Genomic DNA, 16,336 nt, shown 5'->3' on the forward strand with positions numbered 1-16,336 from the left:
GGTCAGTAGGCTGGAGCAAATCAATGCAAAGATGACTGGCTCAGGATGGAGGAGTTTGTAGAGCCAGAAGATGCTGCACATGACTTAGTCAGGGATCAAAGAACAAAGTATCAGATGGAAGGAATCTGGCCAAACATCGAGGGATGAAGCAATATACACATCACAGGTTCAAGTGGAAGAATACTTGCACCGAAGATGTTATGGAGAGACAGATATTAGTTTTTTTGTTTGGAGGTTGGGGGGGAGGGGGGGGGGGGGGTGTAGGGTTTAGGCTTGGAAGCTTGCAAGTTTTATTTTTCTAACCAGTATAACTGAGGTGGTTTCTTGGAAAATATAGCAAAGTTTTGCGATTACACAAAAGATAGCCTCTCATCACCAAATGCACAGAGACTAACACAGCACAGTTTCACATTAGGAAGGAGCATCCAGTCCTGAAACAAAGTGAACACACCATCAACGAGAACAGTAAGAAGTGAAATGCAGCATCTTCCCCTCCCGTATTTAAAACATGATTCTCTCCTTCACACTGTCCATTTCATAGAAGTCGAAAGGGACTCCGTCCTACAGCCAGAAGTTATATAGAGCAACTGGGCTACCTGGTCAGAGCTCCTTACCCATACACTAAATGCCAGAGATCTACTGCTGCCCTTGCTTCAATGCAAATCCGACAGTGCACTATTCAAAGAGATATCACTCTGTTGTGGTTCTGTTCGCCGAGCTGGGAATTTGTATTGCAGACTTTTCGTCCCCTGTCTAGGTGACATCCTCAGTGCTTGGGAGCCTCCTGTGAAGCACTTCTGTGATCTTTCCTCCGGCATTTGTAGTGGTTTGAATCTGCCGCTTCCGGTTGTCAGTTCCAGCTGTCCGCTGCAGTGGTCGGTATATTGGGTCCAGGTCGATGTGCTTATTGATTGAATCTGTGGATGAGTGCCATGCCTCTAGGAATTCCCTGGCTATTCTCTGTTTGGCCAAACCTGGACCCAATATACCGACCACTGCAGCGGACAGCTGGAACTGACAATCGGAAGCGGCAGATTCAAACCACTACAAATGCCGGAGGAAAGATCACAGAAGTGCTTCACAGGAGGGTCCCAAGCACCGAGGATGTCACCTAGACAGGGGACGAAACGTCTGCAACACAAATTCCCAGCTTGGCGAACAGAACCACAACGAGCACCCGAGCTACAAATCTTCTCCCAAACTTTGAAGATATCACTATTTAAATCAACACATAATATTGAAGCACTTCATTATGGTCATCAATCAAGCAAACCATCAATATATTAAGTAGATTGTATATTCCATGATGAAGGAATATCAGGCCTACCAAGCTATGGGTATTCATATAAAAATGGGAGAATGGGAATGCATGATACGTGTTCTCTTTCAAAAAGGATGCAGCATGTACAAGACACTGCAATTGGCCTTCCACAAAACATGTCTACAAAACAAGAACCTGTCCCACACTTGATATGAAGCAAGCTCACTTGGGAGTCCTACGCAATATTTTTTTGAGATACATCGGAGGGTGGTTCTCCATTGGTGACGGCGGCTGTTGCTCATCACACACTGGGGTCCCAAGAAATTGACAATACGTTATTGTGAGAAAGCACAGGAGAGCAGAAAAGTTCCAAGGATATAGTGCTTTGGAATTGGACCAAGTGTGTATGGTAGGGACTCAAATTCCCAGCAGTACTGTCATCACAAAAGAGAGTTTGCAGAGATTCTCAGATGTAAATAGATAAATTTTGTGCATTATATACATTATGTATGTGTCTCTGAGGCAGGATATGAAATTACAATGTTAAAATTGGGGCAACCTCATTGAAGCATATCATTTAAAAACTCTACAGGTGGCACAAAAGTACACACCGTAGAATACATTTTATACACATTCAGACCTTTTCTGTCATAAATAAAGTTTACTCTCTAAAAATTGAACATATTTGGCATTTTAAGACACAGGGTGCACTGCAGTAAACACCACTGTGGTGCAATATAAAGGCAGTGTGCCTGTTGGTGTTGCAGGTCTTGGGGTAATATAATAAACAGTTATTGGAAGCCAGGGAGGAGCAATCTCAGGCTGTATATGAACCAACCACCAAAGTGTCAGCTGTCAAAAGTGCCACACCAGTTTGAGGGGGGGAACCATTGGGACTCCCCATGCTTAAGGCGGTTTGATGCAGATTAGGATCACGAGATTCCTACTTCACAAAGGTTCAGAGTGTACCTGTCACAGAGTCAGAAGAAAGATTAGGCCTCCCTTCCCTAACAGCCCTAAAATGGTTCAGAGCATCTCTCAACACCAGAAATAAGGGGAGGCCGTCCTTTTCCCTCCACGCCCAAATGAAAATGAAACAAAAGATTCAGCAACCAACCTGTAAAACAAGTGACTGTTTACATTTAAGACAGGTGCTAAGCTTGTGACTTTGCTAAATTGGGTCTCATGGAAACTGGTTCAAGCTTGAAGAATATTGGATTTGAAGGTGTTAATAATCAGGTTCTGCTCACTCAACAAACACATCTCTGCTGGTGCTGTGGGCTAGAATAGCAGCCCAGGGATTGAAGGGGAGGGTGAGTTTGGGAAGAGAAGGCAGAGAAAGGGTAAGAAAAATAAAGTTGTGATGCTTGGATAGTGGACAGGATAACGTCCAAGCATCACTTTGAACCTAGAAGCCTGTGTAATTGTTCCATCTTTAAAAAAGTGCCCTGAACTGGCCTCTCAGGCTGAAGTGATTCCCATGTTAGTAGTTCACACATAGAAGACTTTAGAATAAATTTCAGGATTGTATTTTAGCAAATTTTGTAATTAGTTCTGCCACCTCGCTCAAGAATCTCTCAGCAACTTTGGGGGATGTATGTGCAGAGATCGTGGGATCTAATCCAGAATCTATATATATATATATGTGTGTGTGTGTGTGTGTGTGTGTGTGTGCGCGCACACGCACGTGTATACATGTGTTTTTTTTTTAAATATGAAAAGCCTCAATGAGCCAAACATCTACCTTTGAGTCTGATATTTAACAGTGCGCCATTAATGGTTTTATAGATAAGTAATGTTGTCATAAAATGTACTAATGTATTTACATAAAAAATATACTCAAACTGAATGTATTACGCTCTTTTAGCCCTGAAAAGGAAGGGGGAAGAGTGTCACCAATTCCCCTTTTCAAAAAAGCACACAAGGCCCTGGCATCATTGAAAGGAAGTCACCTGAACTCTTCTCGGCTGCTTGGCAAAGTACCTGGATGAGCAACGACATTGTCTGTAAAGGGTTGGCAGAGTCCACTCGCAATATTTCCCCCCCAAGGTTTCATCTTCAATTCAGTTGGAAAAGTTGACCGTGACAGAGATGCCAGCGAAGGAGAGGTATTTGTAAATGTTGGGGGGTGAGGGGGGAAAATGCGTGTGTATGTATGCATGCGGGGGGAGCAGGGAGTGAGGAATACAGACTGGAAAAAGCCCGCTAAATCCAAGTTGCTGGGTTTACTGTGTGACCTGGATCTGTTGGTTGAAAGAAATTTCAGGACAATTGTTATAAAAGACAGATTGTAATGTTTGAAGATGCGAGGTGAATGAGTAGGCTGGGGATCAAGGAGGTTTCAAGTCAATGAGTGAAATGACCTAATAACAGTAAGGAACAAAAATTAGTAAGGGTAGAGGTAACACTGACATCTCTGCCCAGCCACATGTTAACTTTCATCTCTCAGCCAGCTTCCTGAACGGATTGTACCCGTTAGGCAGGTAGAAAAAAGAAACTGGACGATAGCCCTAAAACTCTCAAGACACTGCAGAAGAAAGGTGTGGCTGTTGCTCACAAGCTGAAGAACAGGCGCCTCGTCGTAAAGCAATCCCGAGGAGACTCACTGCGGAGCGCTAAACGGAACTGTGACATTGTTCGTGATCGCGGCAGCAGCCGCAGTTACTGAGAAGCCCGTCGGGGGCGCTATTGAGCTGTGGGTCGGCTGAACGTCCTTGGGGATGCCACTGTGGGAGGTGAGCTGCGGGCCAAAGGCGGCGCTGAACTGAGGGAGCTGCTGCTTGGCGGGGCTGGAGGCTGGCAAATCAGGGGGCGAGGAAGGTCCCACTGTGGTGACGACGCCACTGCCATCGCTGAAGCCGGCCTGCGTCAGGCCCGGCAGCAGGACGGCGCTACCCGGTGTGGCGCTGGAGAAGGCCGTATGTGTGGAGGGTGAATGAGGCGTGGATAGAGGAGTGGAGAGGGAGGTGGAGAGCAAATGGCCCTCAGCCCCAGAGGAAATCAGGCCGCTGAAGGTGGCGGGGTCACTCAGGCTGATGGTACCCCACTGGGGCCGGGGGCTGACTAGCTGGGCTGGCAGGACATGGGCAGGAAGCAGCGTCACATCTGGGGGGTACGGGGCAGGGGCGACTGTGGTGGTGGCAGGGATGTTGAGGCTATCCCCAGGGTAGGGCAGGGGCCGGGGTGGAGGGGTGGCATTGTCACTGTAGGGTGATGGCACGTGCTCACTGCTGTATGGAGACGAGCGAGAGTGCTCGCTGCCGTAGTGAGGCCGGGGTGAGATCAGCTCGTCGGCTTTGCCCAGCAGGTGGCCCCTGGGCGAACTATGGCTGGCATCACCCCGGAGGCTGGAGAAGTGTGACTGGTGGCCTCGCTCGGTCAGCCCCCCACTCTGGTTGACCAAAGTGGCAGATGAGAGGCCCACATCGGAAGGGGAAGGGTAGGTGCCCTGGGCCTGACTCCCTAGGGAGCCAGCCGGACTGGACAGTGCAGACGGGTGATGGAGGAGGTTCTCATCCAGCTCCAGGCTGGAGAAGTTCTCCGTGGAGATGCGGCCGTTGAGGAGGTCTCCCAGTTCATTGTTGACCGCTCTGCTGAGGGCTGGCATTCCTGCTGCGGCTGCGGCAGCAAACACGCCCATCCCTCTGCCCGTAAGCTCCTGGTCACCGTCTCCGTCTGTGTGCGCCAGTTCACCAATGGAGCTCAGGCATTCCAACGAGGCAGCATACGAGGTCACCGCCTCCAGCGCCCGCTCCAGCTCCTCTGCTTCCTCTGTAGTTGGCAGCAGTTCACCATTCTTACCTAAAGGACGGCAGCAAAAGCAAAAAAAGGCGTCACTTCACTGCACAAATAGCACAGAACAATGGGAAGAGATTTCCTTTGCAAGTTTGACATGATGTCAGAGGTTACTGGCTGATAGATTCTCCCTTGTAATTCACTGAAATGATTCCCTGTTCCCTCTCCTAAATTAACCACGTAGTCCTGCATACCTCTCACATCCCACATAAATGTTACACAGAGTCAGTCCGTACTCACGATCATGTCACAACCTAGTGTGACAGTGACAGACCTTCACCTTTCATAGCACCTTAGGGTTGAACAGTGACCAATGTGCACCCATCACATTACCCCAGTGTTATAACTACAATACATGTAAACTTGAGACATACAAATTGCTGTTCCTCTATTGCTATCAAATAAATCATCCTGCTCACTCATCCCATGGTCACTAATGCATGAGTGCTCTGACTGGAACAACGATGAATTCTACTTATTCAAATCCTTTTATAGCTTTGCTTTTCCTTTCTCAAAGGCTTACCCCCACCTGTACTTGCGCACAGCCCTCTGGGGAGAAAGTGAGGTCTGCAGATGCTGGAGATCAGAGCTGGAAATGTGTTGCTGGAAAAGCGCAGCAGGTCAGGCAGCATCCAGGGAACAGGAGAATCGACGTTTCGGGCATAAGCCTGAAGAAGGGCTTATACCTGAAACGTCGATTCTCCTGTTCCCTGGATGTTGCCTGACCTGCTGCGCTTTTCCAGCAACACATTTCCAACACAGCCCTCTGGAACTTCCTGAAACCTCTATCCTCCTACATGTTGGAGTGAGGGATCACCCACTTAAGGCAGAAATGAGAAGGAATTTCTTCTCTTATTGAGTTGCGAATCAGGAAATCTTTACTGCAGAGGGCTGTTGAGGCTGGGTTATTAAGTTTATTCAAGGCTGAGAAAAGACAGATTTTTAAACAGCAAGGGAATCGAAAGGTGGACAAAAAGGCAGGGAAGTGGAGTGGAAGCTTATCAGATTAGATGTGATCTCAGAGGGCTGAGCAGACTCGATGGACCGAATGGCCAACTTTCTGCTCCTGTTGCTTAGGCTGTGGAGCTTGTCCTAAAACCATAACTGCATCACTCATTCATACTGTCACAGAGAGCCAAGGAATGGGTTTACCATCACTTTTTTTGTAAGCTTTAAAGGGACCTCCCTTTTACACTGACATAAACATGGAACCACCTCATCTGCAACCACTCAGGATCAAAACAAGTTCAGCTGAAATGGGAACAAGGTAACCCTCATGAGAATGAAAAGAAAACTGTACAGCAGAGGACATGACTGTTCAGCCTATTACAAAGAGTCACCCACTTAGTCTCACGCCCCTGCTCTTAGTCCCTAGATCTGCCCACAGTAAAATATTAATTCTGAAAGTATTTAACTATTCTAAGTCTATTTACTACGGAGATGAGGCCCAGGCCTACATTTAGAGCTTGTTTATGCTGTATAAATGGTCATTTTAAACCATGTGCCATACATCTCATATTTCAGAGAAGTTCATAGTTGAAAAGCAATAGAGATGTGGTGGGAAAAACCAAATGAAAAAAAAAAATCAGAGCAGTGTAAGAGGGTCCCAATTTGGGAAGTGGGGTCAGAGTGGTCGCAAAGTGATTGGTTTAGAAAAGCATCAACCTGGGAAATAATTTTATAAAGAGAGAACTCTGGTGAGAAGGTCACCTTCAAAGAGGTCGAAGTCCTGCAGATCATCAGGCAATCGTTGAAGAACCTCTGCCAACTCTTCCTGATTCAGTTCCAGGTCATTTGGCATATCGGTGATCTCATTGGTGATGTCGTCAGGAATTTCATCAGCACTGAGTTCTGGAGTCGAGGAGTTCCTGCATTTGGAAACGGAAGGGGTTAGGGGTCAGTTTAAATGTAGCGCCTTCTGCTGGCACGAGCAAACTTTGTGCGACAGATGCTCTAACTCACAAGGAGTTAAGAAAAAAAAATTAGATTTGAAAATCTCAGTTTAGAACTAACTGCTTCACACCCTTGAGTGTGTCTAGGAAGTCATGCTGTAGGCTTCAGTGAATCAAGAAAAACAACCACCTATGCTTATGCAGGCCCTTGAATGTAACAAAATATCCTAAAATATGAGCACCAAACCACTGAGGAGATATTAGTCAGAGGTACGTTTCAAGGAGGAAAGAGGGGGAGAGGAAGGAAAATCCAATGCTAAAGCGTGGAGAGAGACAGTTGAAGGCACAGCCACCAATGTTGGAGCAATTAAAGTTGGGAATGAAGAATTCGCTAAGTGCAGATATCAGCAAGGATTGTAGGGTTGGAGAAGATTACAGTGATGAGGGTTCTGACCATGGAAGGATTTGAAAATATTGAGAAGAATTTTAAAAACTAGACACAGCTTGAACAAGAATCAATGCATGCCAGCAAGCACAGGTTTGACAGGTGGATGGCACTTGCTTACTGCAAATTAGTACACAAGGAGCAAAGCTTTGGATGGCCTCAAGTTTATCAAGGGCACCATGTGGGAGACCAGCCAGGATTGCAATGGAAGAGTCAGAGAGAGGTAACAGCCATGGGTAATTATTTCAGCAATCTCTCATACACGCACATATCCCTGCACTTGACCCATATTCTTCTAATTCTGGATTAGTGGCACTGGAAGAGCATTGCAGTTCAGGCAGCATCCAAGGAGCAGCGAAATCGACGTTTCGGGCAAAAGCCCTTTTTACCATATTCTTCTAAATCTTTTCTATTCATTTATCTCTCCAAATGTCTCTTAAACGCTGTAGCTGTACCTGTGCCACTTCCTCTGGCAGTTCAGTCCATCTACACACCACCCTCTGTATGAAAAACATTCTCTCAGGTTCCTTTTAAATTTTTCTCCTTTCACCTTAAAAATATGCTCTTTAGTTTTGAACTCTCCCACCGCAGGGAAAAGACCTTTGCTATTCTCCTTTTCTGGGCACCTCATGATTTTATAAACCGCTACAAGGTCACTCCTCAATCTCCTATGCTCCAGTGAAACAAGTCCCTATTGATAGTGAATCTCTGGCTCTGATAACCAACAGAAGAATGAGACGAGAGCAGTCCCAACCAGCTGGGGGTGACAGTGGAGAGATACAGGAGGAGAATCACTGGGTGATAAGGGTAGGGGGGGGAAAGTGACTTGAATGCCACACCGTCAGTCACTCCAGCCCACCATCAGCAGCCACACTTTAAGTCAGCTAGGGCCAAACTCTGGAATTCTCCTTTTATCTTTCTGCCTCTTGCTCCTATTTCAAGATGCCCAAGGACACCTAGCTCTTTGACCTTAACCACTATCCCAAGTGGCTCAGAGTCAACATGAGTCAGAGTACACTCCTCAAAAGCACTTGAAAAGAACTTCATGGGAGCATCATTAGAACATCGATATATAATTGAATACCTGTCTTTCAACAAGCCATTGAAAAAACCTCAACTCTATGCCTTCAAAGAACCTTTTGCAGCCATGGGGTAATTCTAAACTATTATTCTTCCTAATGGTCCACGTGAAAAAAGGCCTTCAACCACAATGCATCTGACCAATTTCTCATACCTTACCCATGTGATCATAATTAGTAAGCTTGGTTGTGAAGATATCCCTTATAAACAGCCAGTAGATTCCTATTAGGTCTGAACCTCAAAAGCCACTTGAGGTGCCCAGCATGTCAGCTGGCTCAGAAAATGGACCTGAGCCTAGCTTGAATTTATGTTCCGCTACATCTTCAGAATGGCTGTCCACCTCCTGGAGCATCAGGGACGCTGAATATTTTTGGCTATTAGTGATAATTTGGTGGGTGCCGCTCTCAGCCGAGTCAGCACATTGAGTGTATATGCTCCATCTGACCAACTGAAAGGAAGGCATGTGTTATGTTGGACTGTTCACATGCAGTAAACTCCCACAACAGCAAGGTGATAACAATCAGATAAACAATTCCAGTGTTGTTTGATAGATAAATACTGACCAAGACACACGAGTGAGAACTCCTTTTATCTTCCTAAAAGAGAGCTTGAAAATTGAATCAGATGAGACAGATGGCATCCGACAGTGCTGCACTGCCTCGATATCTTATTGAATTAGGTGTTAAAGTCTCTGGCATGGGGCATATACTCTCAACCTGCTGACTCAGAGGTGAGAGCAGCACCCACCAAATTATCATTAATAGCCAAAAATATTCACCATCCCTAATGCGCCAGGAGATGGACAGCCATTCTGAAGATGTAGCAAAATATAAATGCAAGCTAGGCTCAGGTCCAGTTTCTGAGCTAGCTCTTATGCTGGGCAGCTCAAGTAGCTTTGAGGTTCAGTCCTAATAGGAATCTATAGATTGCTTGTAAGTGGTATCTTCACAACTAATGAGCTTGCTAAGTATGAGCACATGGGTAAGATAGGAGGTAAACTAACACCCATCAAATCATCTCTCCAAGTCCTTGCATTGTCAGTCAGAGCAGGCCGAAAATTAATAACATGACAGGGAAACAATTTCGTATTAGTTTTCTGAAGAAAGTGCAGGTGGTGAGATACAATAGAATTCCTCCTATAACTCAAACTAGGGCAACTTTGTCGACGTCAACCAGGTCTTAATCTCTGGTAGAGTTTCTTTCTTTCACCTTCAGAATTATCTACCTCAATATGCTGAGATAATCCTTTCATCCCTACTTTCAAATCTGTTTATTTGTAAACACCTCAAAACCTGATGGACAGATTCCAATGATATTTGATGCACAGATAGGGCACACTAAACTAAGTACTGATTAGATTTTTGGTGAAGATGTAAATCGAGATCTTGGAATTTTTTAAAAAAAGAAACCACAAACATTGAGAGATGAGGTAAAGTGTAGTCACTGCAGTTGTTTAAGTGTCATCTCTGTTTGGTTTACAATTTTTAGAAAGAGATATGTCTCAACTCTTATGGTCCGATTGGTCACAGCTGTCAAAATCGGATCAGTTTTCGAAGCAGATTGTTCGAACTTTAGCAGCTGGTAGCTTCCAAAATTCAAGATCTCAAGATTTTGTTTTCCAGCTCTGTAGTTACACAGCATCAATGAGACAGAAAAAAACCCCTCAGTAACACCGAGTTAAGAGCTTGGCTCTTGTATATACCGAGTGCCCTCTTCACTTGTCTTTTAATGTTACTGCTCCCAAAAGGAACCTGAGGAAAAAGCTATGAACCACCATCTCTTTCTCTCTCTCCCAGACACACTATGAGGAGGCAGCTTACTTTAATATTTGTACTTACCGTACATGGGAGGCTGAGACTGACACTCCCAGACTAGCAGGCATAGAAAGATTGCCTTGGGGCACTGCTGGAGGAATGGGTTTCTGAGGCCGCCGTGGGCCTCTCCGTCGCTTCTTCTTGTGTTTTTTGGTAAGTGCTGGAGGCTTAGTTTTCTTCCTGGGTTTCCGCTGTTGCTGGACTTTCCGATTGTTGTCCCCTCGCAAGAAATTATCCTGAGACAAAACAAAGCTGTGAAGCAAGGTCGGACACAAGAATGGCACAAAAAGCACTGACAAAACACTGAAATGGTCGTGACCCACACGAATAAGTCATACCTGGAGGGGTGGAGGAAGAGGTTTAAGGAGGAACAGGAGAGCTCAAGACCAAGGCAGAAACTGTTATAACAATAAACTCTGATAGAGCACATGCTTCCATAAAAGGTCATGACAATGATAGGGAACTGCCCGGGTGGAGGTGCATTTGGTTCAGCCCACAGTCACTGGACTATAAAATGAGCAATGCTCGCAGAATGGACGGGCATCATGTCAGGTTTTTCTGCTTTGTACACAAGTGTCTGTGATGAAGATGAGTTAGTAGTACCTTTTTGTAACCCAATGAGGGAAAAAAACACATTTGCAAACTGTGTGGGTCTGCGTCATCAAACTTAACGTTCCAGATTTTGTTTGGGTGGGGGCTGCATATGCAGGTTGGAATTTGGGAAGAATCTTGGGCAACAGAACTCACTACTGTTCAAATACAGAAAGTGGGTCTCCAATCATCTTACACGAGCTTGGCTTCGCATTGATCAAAGTTGGCACTTTACACCAAAATCCTTTATAATTGTGCCGATATAAGCTCTTGTTAAATGCTCCTGTGTCAAGCCAAAACAAATAGTAAAAAGGTCATTTTGATATTGATGGGATCATAATGTTCAATTTGAAGGGTCTCTCTTAAAACAATACAGAACCAGACAGGGCGGCACGGTGGCTCAGAGATTAGCACTGCTGCCACACAGCACCAGGATCCCGAGTTCAATTCCAGCCTCAGGTGACTGTGTGTGGAGTTTGCACATTCTCCACGTGTCTGCGTGGGTTTCCTCTGGGTGCTCGGGTTTCCTCCCACAGTCCAAAGATGCGCAGGTTAAGTGAATTGGCCATGCTAAATTGCCCGTAGTGTTAGGTGCATTAATCAGGGGTAAATGTAGGGGAATGGATCTGTGGGTTGCTCTTCAGAGGGCTTGTTGGGCTGAAGGGCTTGTTTCCACACTGGAGGAATTCTAATCAATCTAATGTACTATGAAAACATTAGTGACAGCTAAGGTCTCAATGGTGCCACCAACTGGCAACACGTAGCACTACAAGCAGAAATTATTCACGACCATCCAAATCCAAAGTACGCAAACCACATGATAATGAGATAAAGCTTTTAATACACCTACGTGACTAAGATGTGAATTCAGCCTAGACTAATGAGAAGTCTGGCTTCACTAAGATCTATAAAAGCTCTTGACAAAATAGATTTGCACAGGCTAACATCACATCCTTAAAATAAAGCATCAGGTCTCATGGCACAGTGATACTAAAGAGAGATCTGCTACTGGATCCTGCATCCAGTTTGTGACAACTCATTGCCGAACAACATTGGTAACTTTCTGCACTTAATATTACCCCAGAACAGCTACAGATGTTTTCAGGTAAATGTCTGCATCGTTTTGTTTATAGAGCAATTCAAAACTATTCCCAGCACCCTGCCTGTTGCTCGGAGTCCCGGCCTCATTGTCTCTTCCTGCTCCTTCCTTAAAATATTCAAGAATATTTGCCTCCAACTTCCTGTGACAAAACAGCTCGAAGTCCAAACGTTTTGTGGGCAACTTTCTCCTATCAAGCATCTCAGAGTTTCTGCAAAGTTGCTATGAATGACTTTAAGAGGAAACTTCTCTTTACAGCATTTTTCCAAGACCTCAGAATTACTAAGTGTTTCAGAGCAAATTAAATATAGGTAGTGTCCCAGCTGCTAACTTCAGGATGGAGTCCTTGCCAGATTTCAGATCTTGCCAGTTTTTGGCGCAGACAATTCCAGCCAGGTTGGATCTGGTGGGATCAAGGGCCACGCTGACCACAATGAAGAATGATAAGTAAAGCCACCAATGGGCACATGCCATTGCAGCACCTAGTCAAGCAAGCAGCTAAATTATATTATTCATTTAGAGTCATACAGTTAGAGATGCCCAACATGGAAACAGACCCTAGGGTCCATTTCATCCACGCCAACCAGATATTCTAAATTAATCTAGTCCTATTTGCCAGCATTTTGCCCATTCACTTACCCATCCAGACGCCTTTTAAATACTGTAATTGTACCAGCCTCCTCCATCACTTCCTCTGGTAGCTCATTCTATACATGCACCACCCTCTGTGTGAAAAAGTTGTCCCTTAGGTCCCTTTTAAATCTTTCCCCCTCACTTTAACCCTATGCCCTCTAATTTTGGACTACACCCATCCCAGGGAAAAGACCTAGTCTATTTACCCTACTCAGGTCGCTCATGATTTTATAAACCTCAATAAGATTAGTGATTTTTGGTTACCCTTCAGCCTCCGAAGCTGCAGGGAAAATAGCCCCAGCCAATTCAGCCTGTCCCCATAGCTCAAAACCTCCAACCCTGACAATATCCTTGTAAATATTTTGTGAACCCTTTCAAGTTTCACAACTTTAATAATTTAATACGTATAAAAATTCAGCCATGGCAGCTTTAAAAATTGTAGCTTTTGGATAGCTATATTTGACACACTGAATCTGTACTTATTACTATTAAATAATAGTCACTGTTGCCTGATACAGCTTTTATCTACTTACAGTATTGGAGCCTTTTATCGCTTTAAAAATCTCCCCTTTGTCTTCTCTTCTGATGCACTTTCCTTGAAAAGTATGGTGCTGAAAAAGCACAGCCAGTGCTGGAAAAGCATCCGAGGAGTAGGACAGTCGACGTTTCCAGTGTAAGGTCATCAGGAATTCTACAGTCCTCACTTTCCCCTCCCTGATGCACTCTCCTGCTGTCTCAAATGTGAAGCTTCCTGTGGTAACTCATAAGTGCCGATCTCAAGCACAAGCCTGGATGTGGACCCGCTTTCTAAGACAATCACCACCCGAACTTGGAAATATTTTGCGATTTCTACACTGTCACTGGGACAAAATCCTGGTTTTCCCTCTCTAATGGAACTAGGGGTGTATATATACCAGATGGACTCCAGTAGCTCAAAGAACACAGCTCACTACCAGTTTGTCAAGAGTAACTAGGAATGGGCAATAAATGCTGACCCAGTGACAGCAGTGTCTGTGACTGAATTTAAAAAACAAAATTATTGCCAGCAGGTGTAAGTACTAGAGGTTTTTTAGCTGTCTTGCACCAATGCTAATGACCAGAAGTCCACCACCATTTTTCTTTTTTATAACACACACACATATCATGCAGTTTTCCAGTTATTTACCATTTTCTTTGCATGTTCTTCACAAAGTGGCGTCTGGTGCGTGATATCAAACACTGGTACGGAGCACTGCTGCCCATCTGCGAACTTGGCTGTGCAGCTCGAGAATAGCTGTTGGGAGCGACTCAACAGGATATCTGAATCACTCAAGGTCAAGGAAACAAATCAGCCTCAGGCTGAAATACAGTGAACTTTGCTTCAATATGGCAAAGCAACTCTTTTCATGCAAAGACTACTCAATATCAGATTCACACGATAAACAAGCTTTCAGAAAGGTCATCTAAACAGAAATCAGTCCTAAATGGTGTCATTTAATTAAATGGCAACACTGTGAAGTGATCACCTTGGGGTTGACAGCCTTTGAACAATTACTTTCTGGATTTTCCATGTGGCGACTCCAAAACACACTGCAGAGGTGGCTACACATGATCAAGGTGTTCTCTGGTTAGGAAAGCATAACTCCAAGTAAAGAGCAGGGAAGATGATCCAGAAAGAATATTATGAACCTATTCCACTGCAATACAAGGTGCAGAGCAATGGCTACATCACAAACTTACATCATGATAGATCTGAACACTAACTGTTCAGGAAAAAAAATGACCTGGACATCCTTGCCCTCAAACTGCAAAATTAATTTGCAGGTGTAGTAAACATCTCAGAAAGCAAAAGCAACAATAACTTTGTGACAAAGGGATTCAAATTTAAAAATTAATCAGTCTAATTTCAATTATATTAACCCTAAAAACCACAAGATGAGAATGATTAACCTTAAGATTCTAATAACTAGCTGGGTGTGCTCTGCTTATCCAAGGAGGGAAATACTTGCTGTGAAGACAGAACCAATTTTGCAATGACAGCATTGTTCTATTAGAAGAGATGGAGTAGATGAGCTTACATTCCCTGGAAATTTAGCAAAATGAGAGGCCAAGAAGCTTGGCCAAGCAGGAGGCAGGACAGCTTGTGCACTATGGCGAAAACAAAAGGGCGAGAATATCTTGGATACAGAGAGTGGAACACTGGGCACTGATTTCAGAATTCAGCACATGCCAAAAGCACACAACTGAAGCCAAAATAAAATGGTGATACATACAAACAACAAAAAACTGGCCCAAAGAAACAAAAGACATTAAAACAAAATAACAGTAAGTGAAGCAATGTAAAATGAAAACTACCTGCACATGCCCCAAAATGGCATACAATAATCCAGATGCAATCTCAGCAATGCCTGTACAATTGTAGCAAGACTGCCCTACATTCATACTTCACTCCCTTGCAAGGATTACTCTCCATTCACATTGCTAATTACTTGCTATACTCATAAACTAGCTTGTTGTGATCCATGTGCAAAGGCACCCCGATCACCTTGTGATGTAGCATTCTGCAGGCTTCCTCCATTTAAATAACGTTCTGCTTTCATATTCTTCCTGCTCAAAAAATGAACCTTACATTTTCCCGACACTGGCCAAATTTTGGTCCATTCACTAAACCGATCCGCATCCCTTTGCCATCTCTTCATCTCCCCCTTGTGGCTTGCTTCTGTAACTATTTTTGTATCATAAGCAAACTTGGCAAAAAAATTTTTGGTGCCTTCCTCCAAGCCCTCAATATATCATGCAAATAATTGAGGTTCCAGCACTCCTCTCCATGGCAATCTATTGGTTACACTGCCAGGTTTTAAATTACCCATTTATGCTAACCCAGTTTCCTATTAGTTACCCAATTCTCCAATTAAAAACCAAAAGAGCTGCCGTTGTTTTAAATAGAAACAAAAACAGAAGTTGCTGGAAAAGCTCAAAAGGTCTGGTAGTATCTGTGAAAATAAATCAGAGTTAACGTTTTAGGTCCGCTGACCTTTCCTCAGAACTGATGGTAGCTCGGAAAATACCAGTTGAGATGCAGAAGATAGGGGGGGGGGGGGAAACAGGGGATAAGGAGTAAATGACAGGTGGGCATAGAGCCCAAAGAGAAAGAAGAACAGTTGGACAGACAAAGGAGTCAGTAACAATCTGGCTGGGAGAGTGAACAGATGTTAATGGAGACGTTAGTGGCTAACAAAAGGTAGTCGTAATGACAAACCATGCGATAACAAGGCCTGATGTGTGTAGTCGGGGGCTATGACGTGGGGGAGTTCAGACCCTAAAATTATCGAACTCTAAACAGAGATTGGAAAGCTGCAGGGTCCCCAAGCTGAAAATGAGGTGTTGTTCTTCCAGCTTGCACTGAACTTTGCTGGAGCACTGCAGCAAGCCTGAGACAGAGATGTTGGTCAGGGAACAGGGTGGTGTGTTGAAGTTTGAGTGTGTAGTGCTGGGAAAGCACAGCAGGTCAGGCAGCTTCTGAGGAGCTGAAGAACTGACATTTCGGGCATAAGCCCTTCATAAGGAGTGCTCAAAATGTCGATTCCAGCACCCATAGTCCTCACTTTCTCCTGGTGTATTGAAATAGCAAGCAACTGGAAGTTGAAGTTCTTGTTTGCAGGCAGAGTGTAAATGTTCTGTGAAGCAGTCGCCCAGTGGACTCTTTGTTTCCTCAATGTACAGGGGACCACACCGTGAGCAGCAAAT

General features: G+C 44.5%; 1 protein-coding gene across 4 annotated transcripts in view; it reads right to left on the bottom strand.

The window, feature by feature from the left end:
* Positions 1 to 1,598: 1,598 nt before the first annotated feature.
* LOC122551428 (INO80 complex subunit D-like) overlaps positions 1,599 to 16,336 on the bottom strand; it is an 81,087-nt gene continuing 66,349 nt past the window's right edge. For all 4 annotated transcript variants that reach the window (XM_043693320.1, XM_043693321.1, XM_043693318.1 and 1 more), the window contains exons 7-10: positions 13,776 to 13,909; positions 10,312 to 10,523; positions 6,767 to 6,924; positions 1,599 to 5,062 (exon numbers count right to left, since the gene is read on the bottom strand). In XM_043693320.1, coding sequence (XP_043549255.1) covers positions 3,864 to 5,062; positions 6,767 to 6,924; positions 10,312 to 10,523; positions 13,776 to 13,909 — 1,703 coding nt within the window. In that variant the 3' untranslated portion in view covers positions 1,599 to 3,863. The remainder of the gene's footprint in view (positions 5,063 to 6,766; positions 6,925 to 10,311; positions 10,524 to 13,775; positions 13,910 to 16,336) is intronic.

The sequence above is a fragment of the Chiloscyllium plagiosum genome, chromosome 7 (genome assembly GCF_004010195.1).
Source record: "Chiloscyllium plagiosum isolate BGI_BamShark_2017 chromosome 7, ASM401019v2, whole genome shotgun sequence".
NCBI lineage: Eukaryota > Metazoa > Chordata > Chondrichthyes > Orectolobiformes > Hemiscylliidae > Chiloscyllium > Chiloscyllium plagiosum.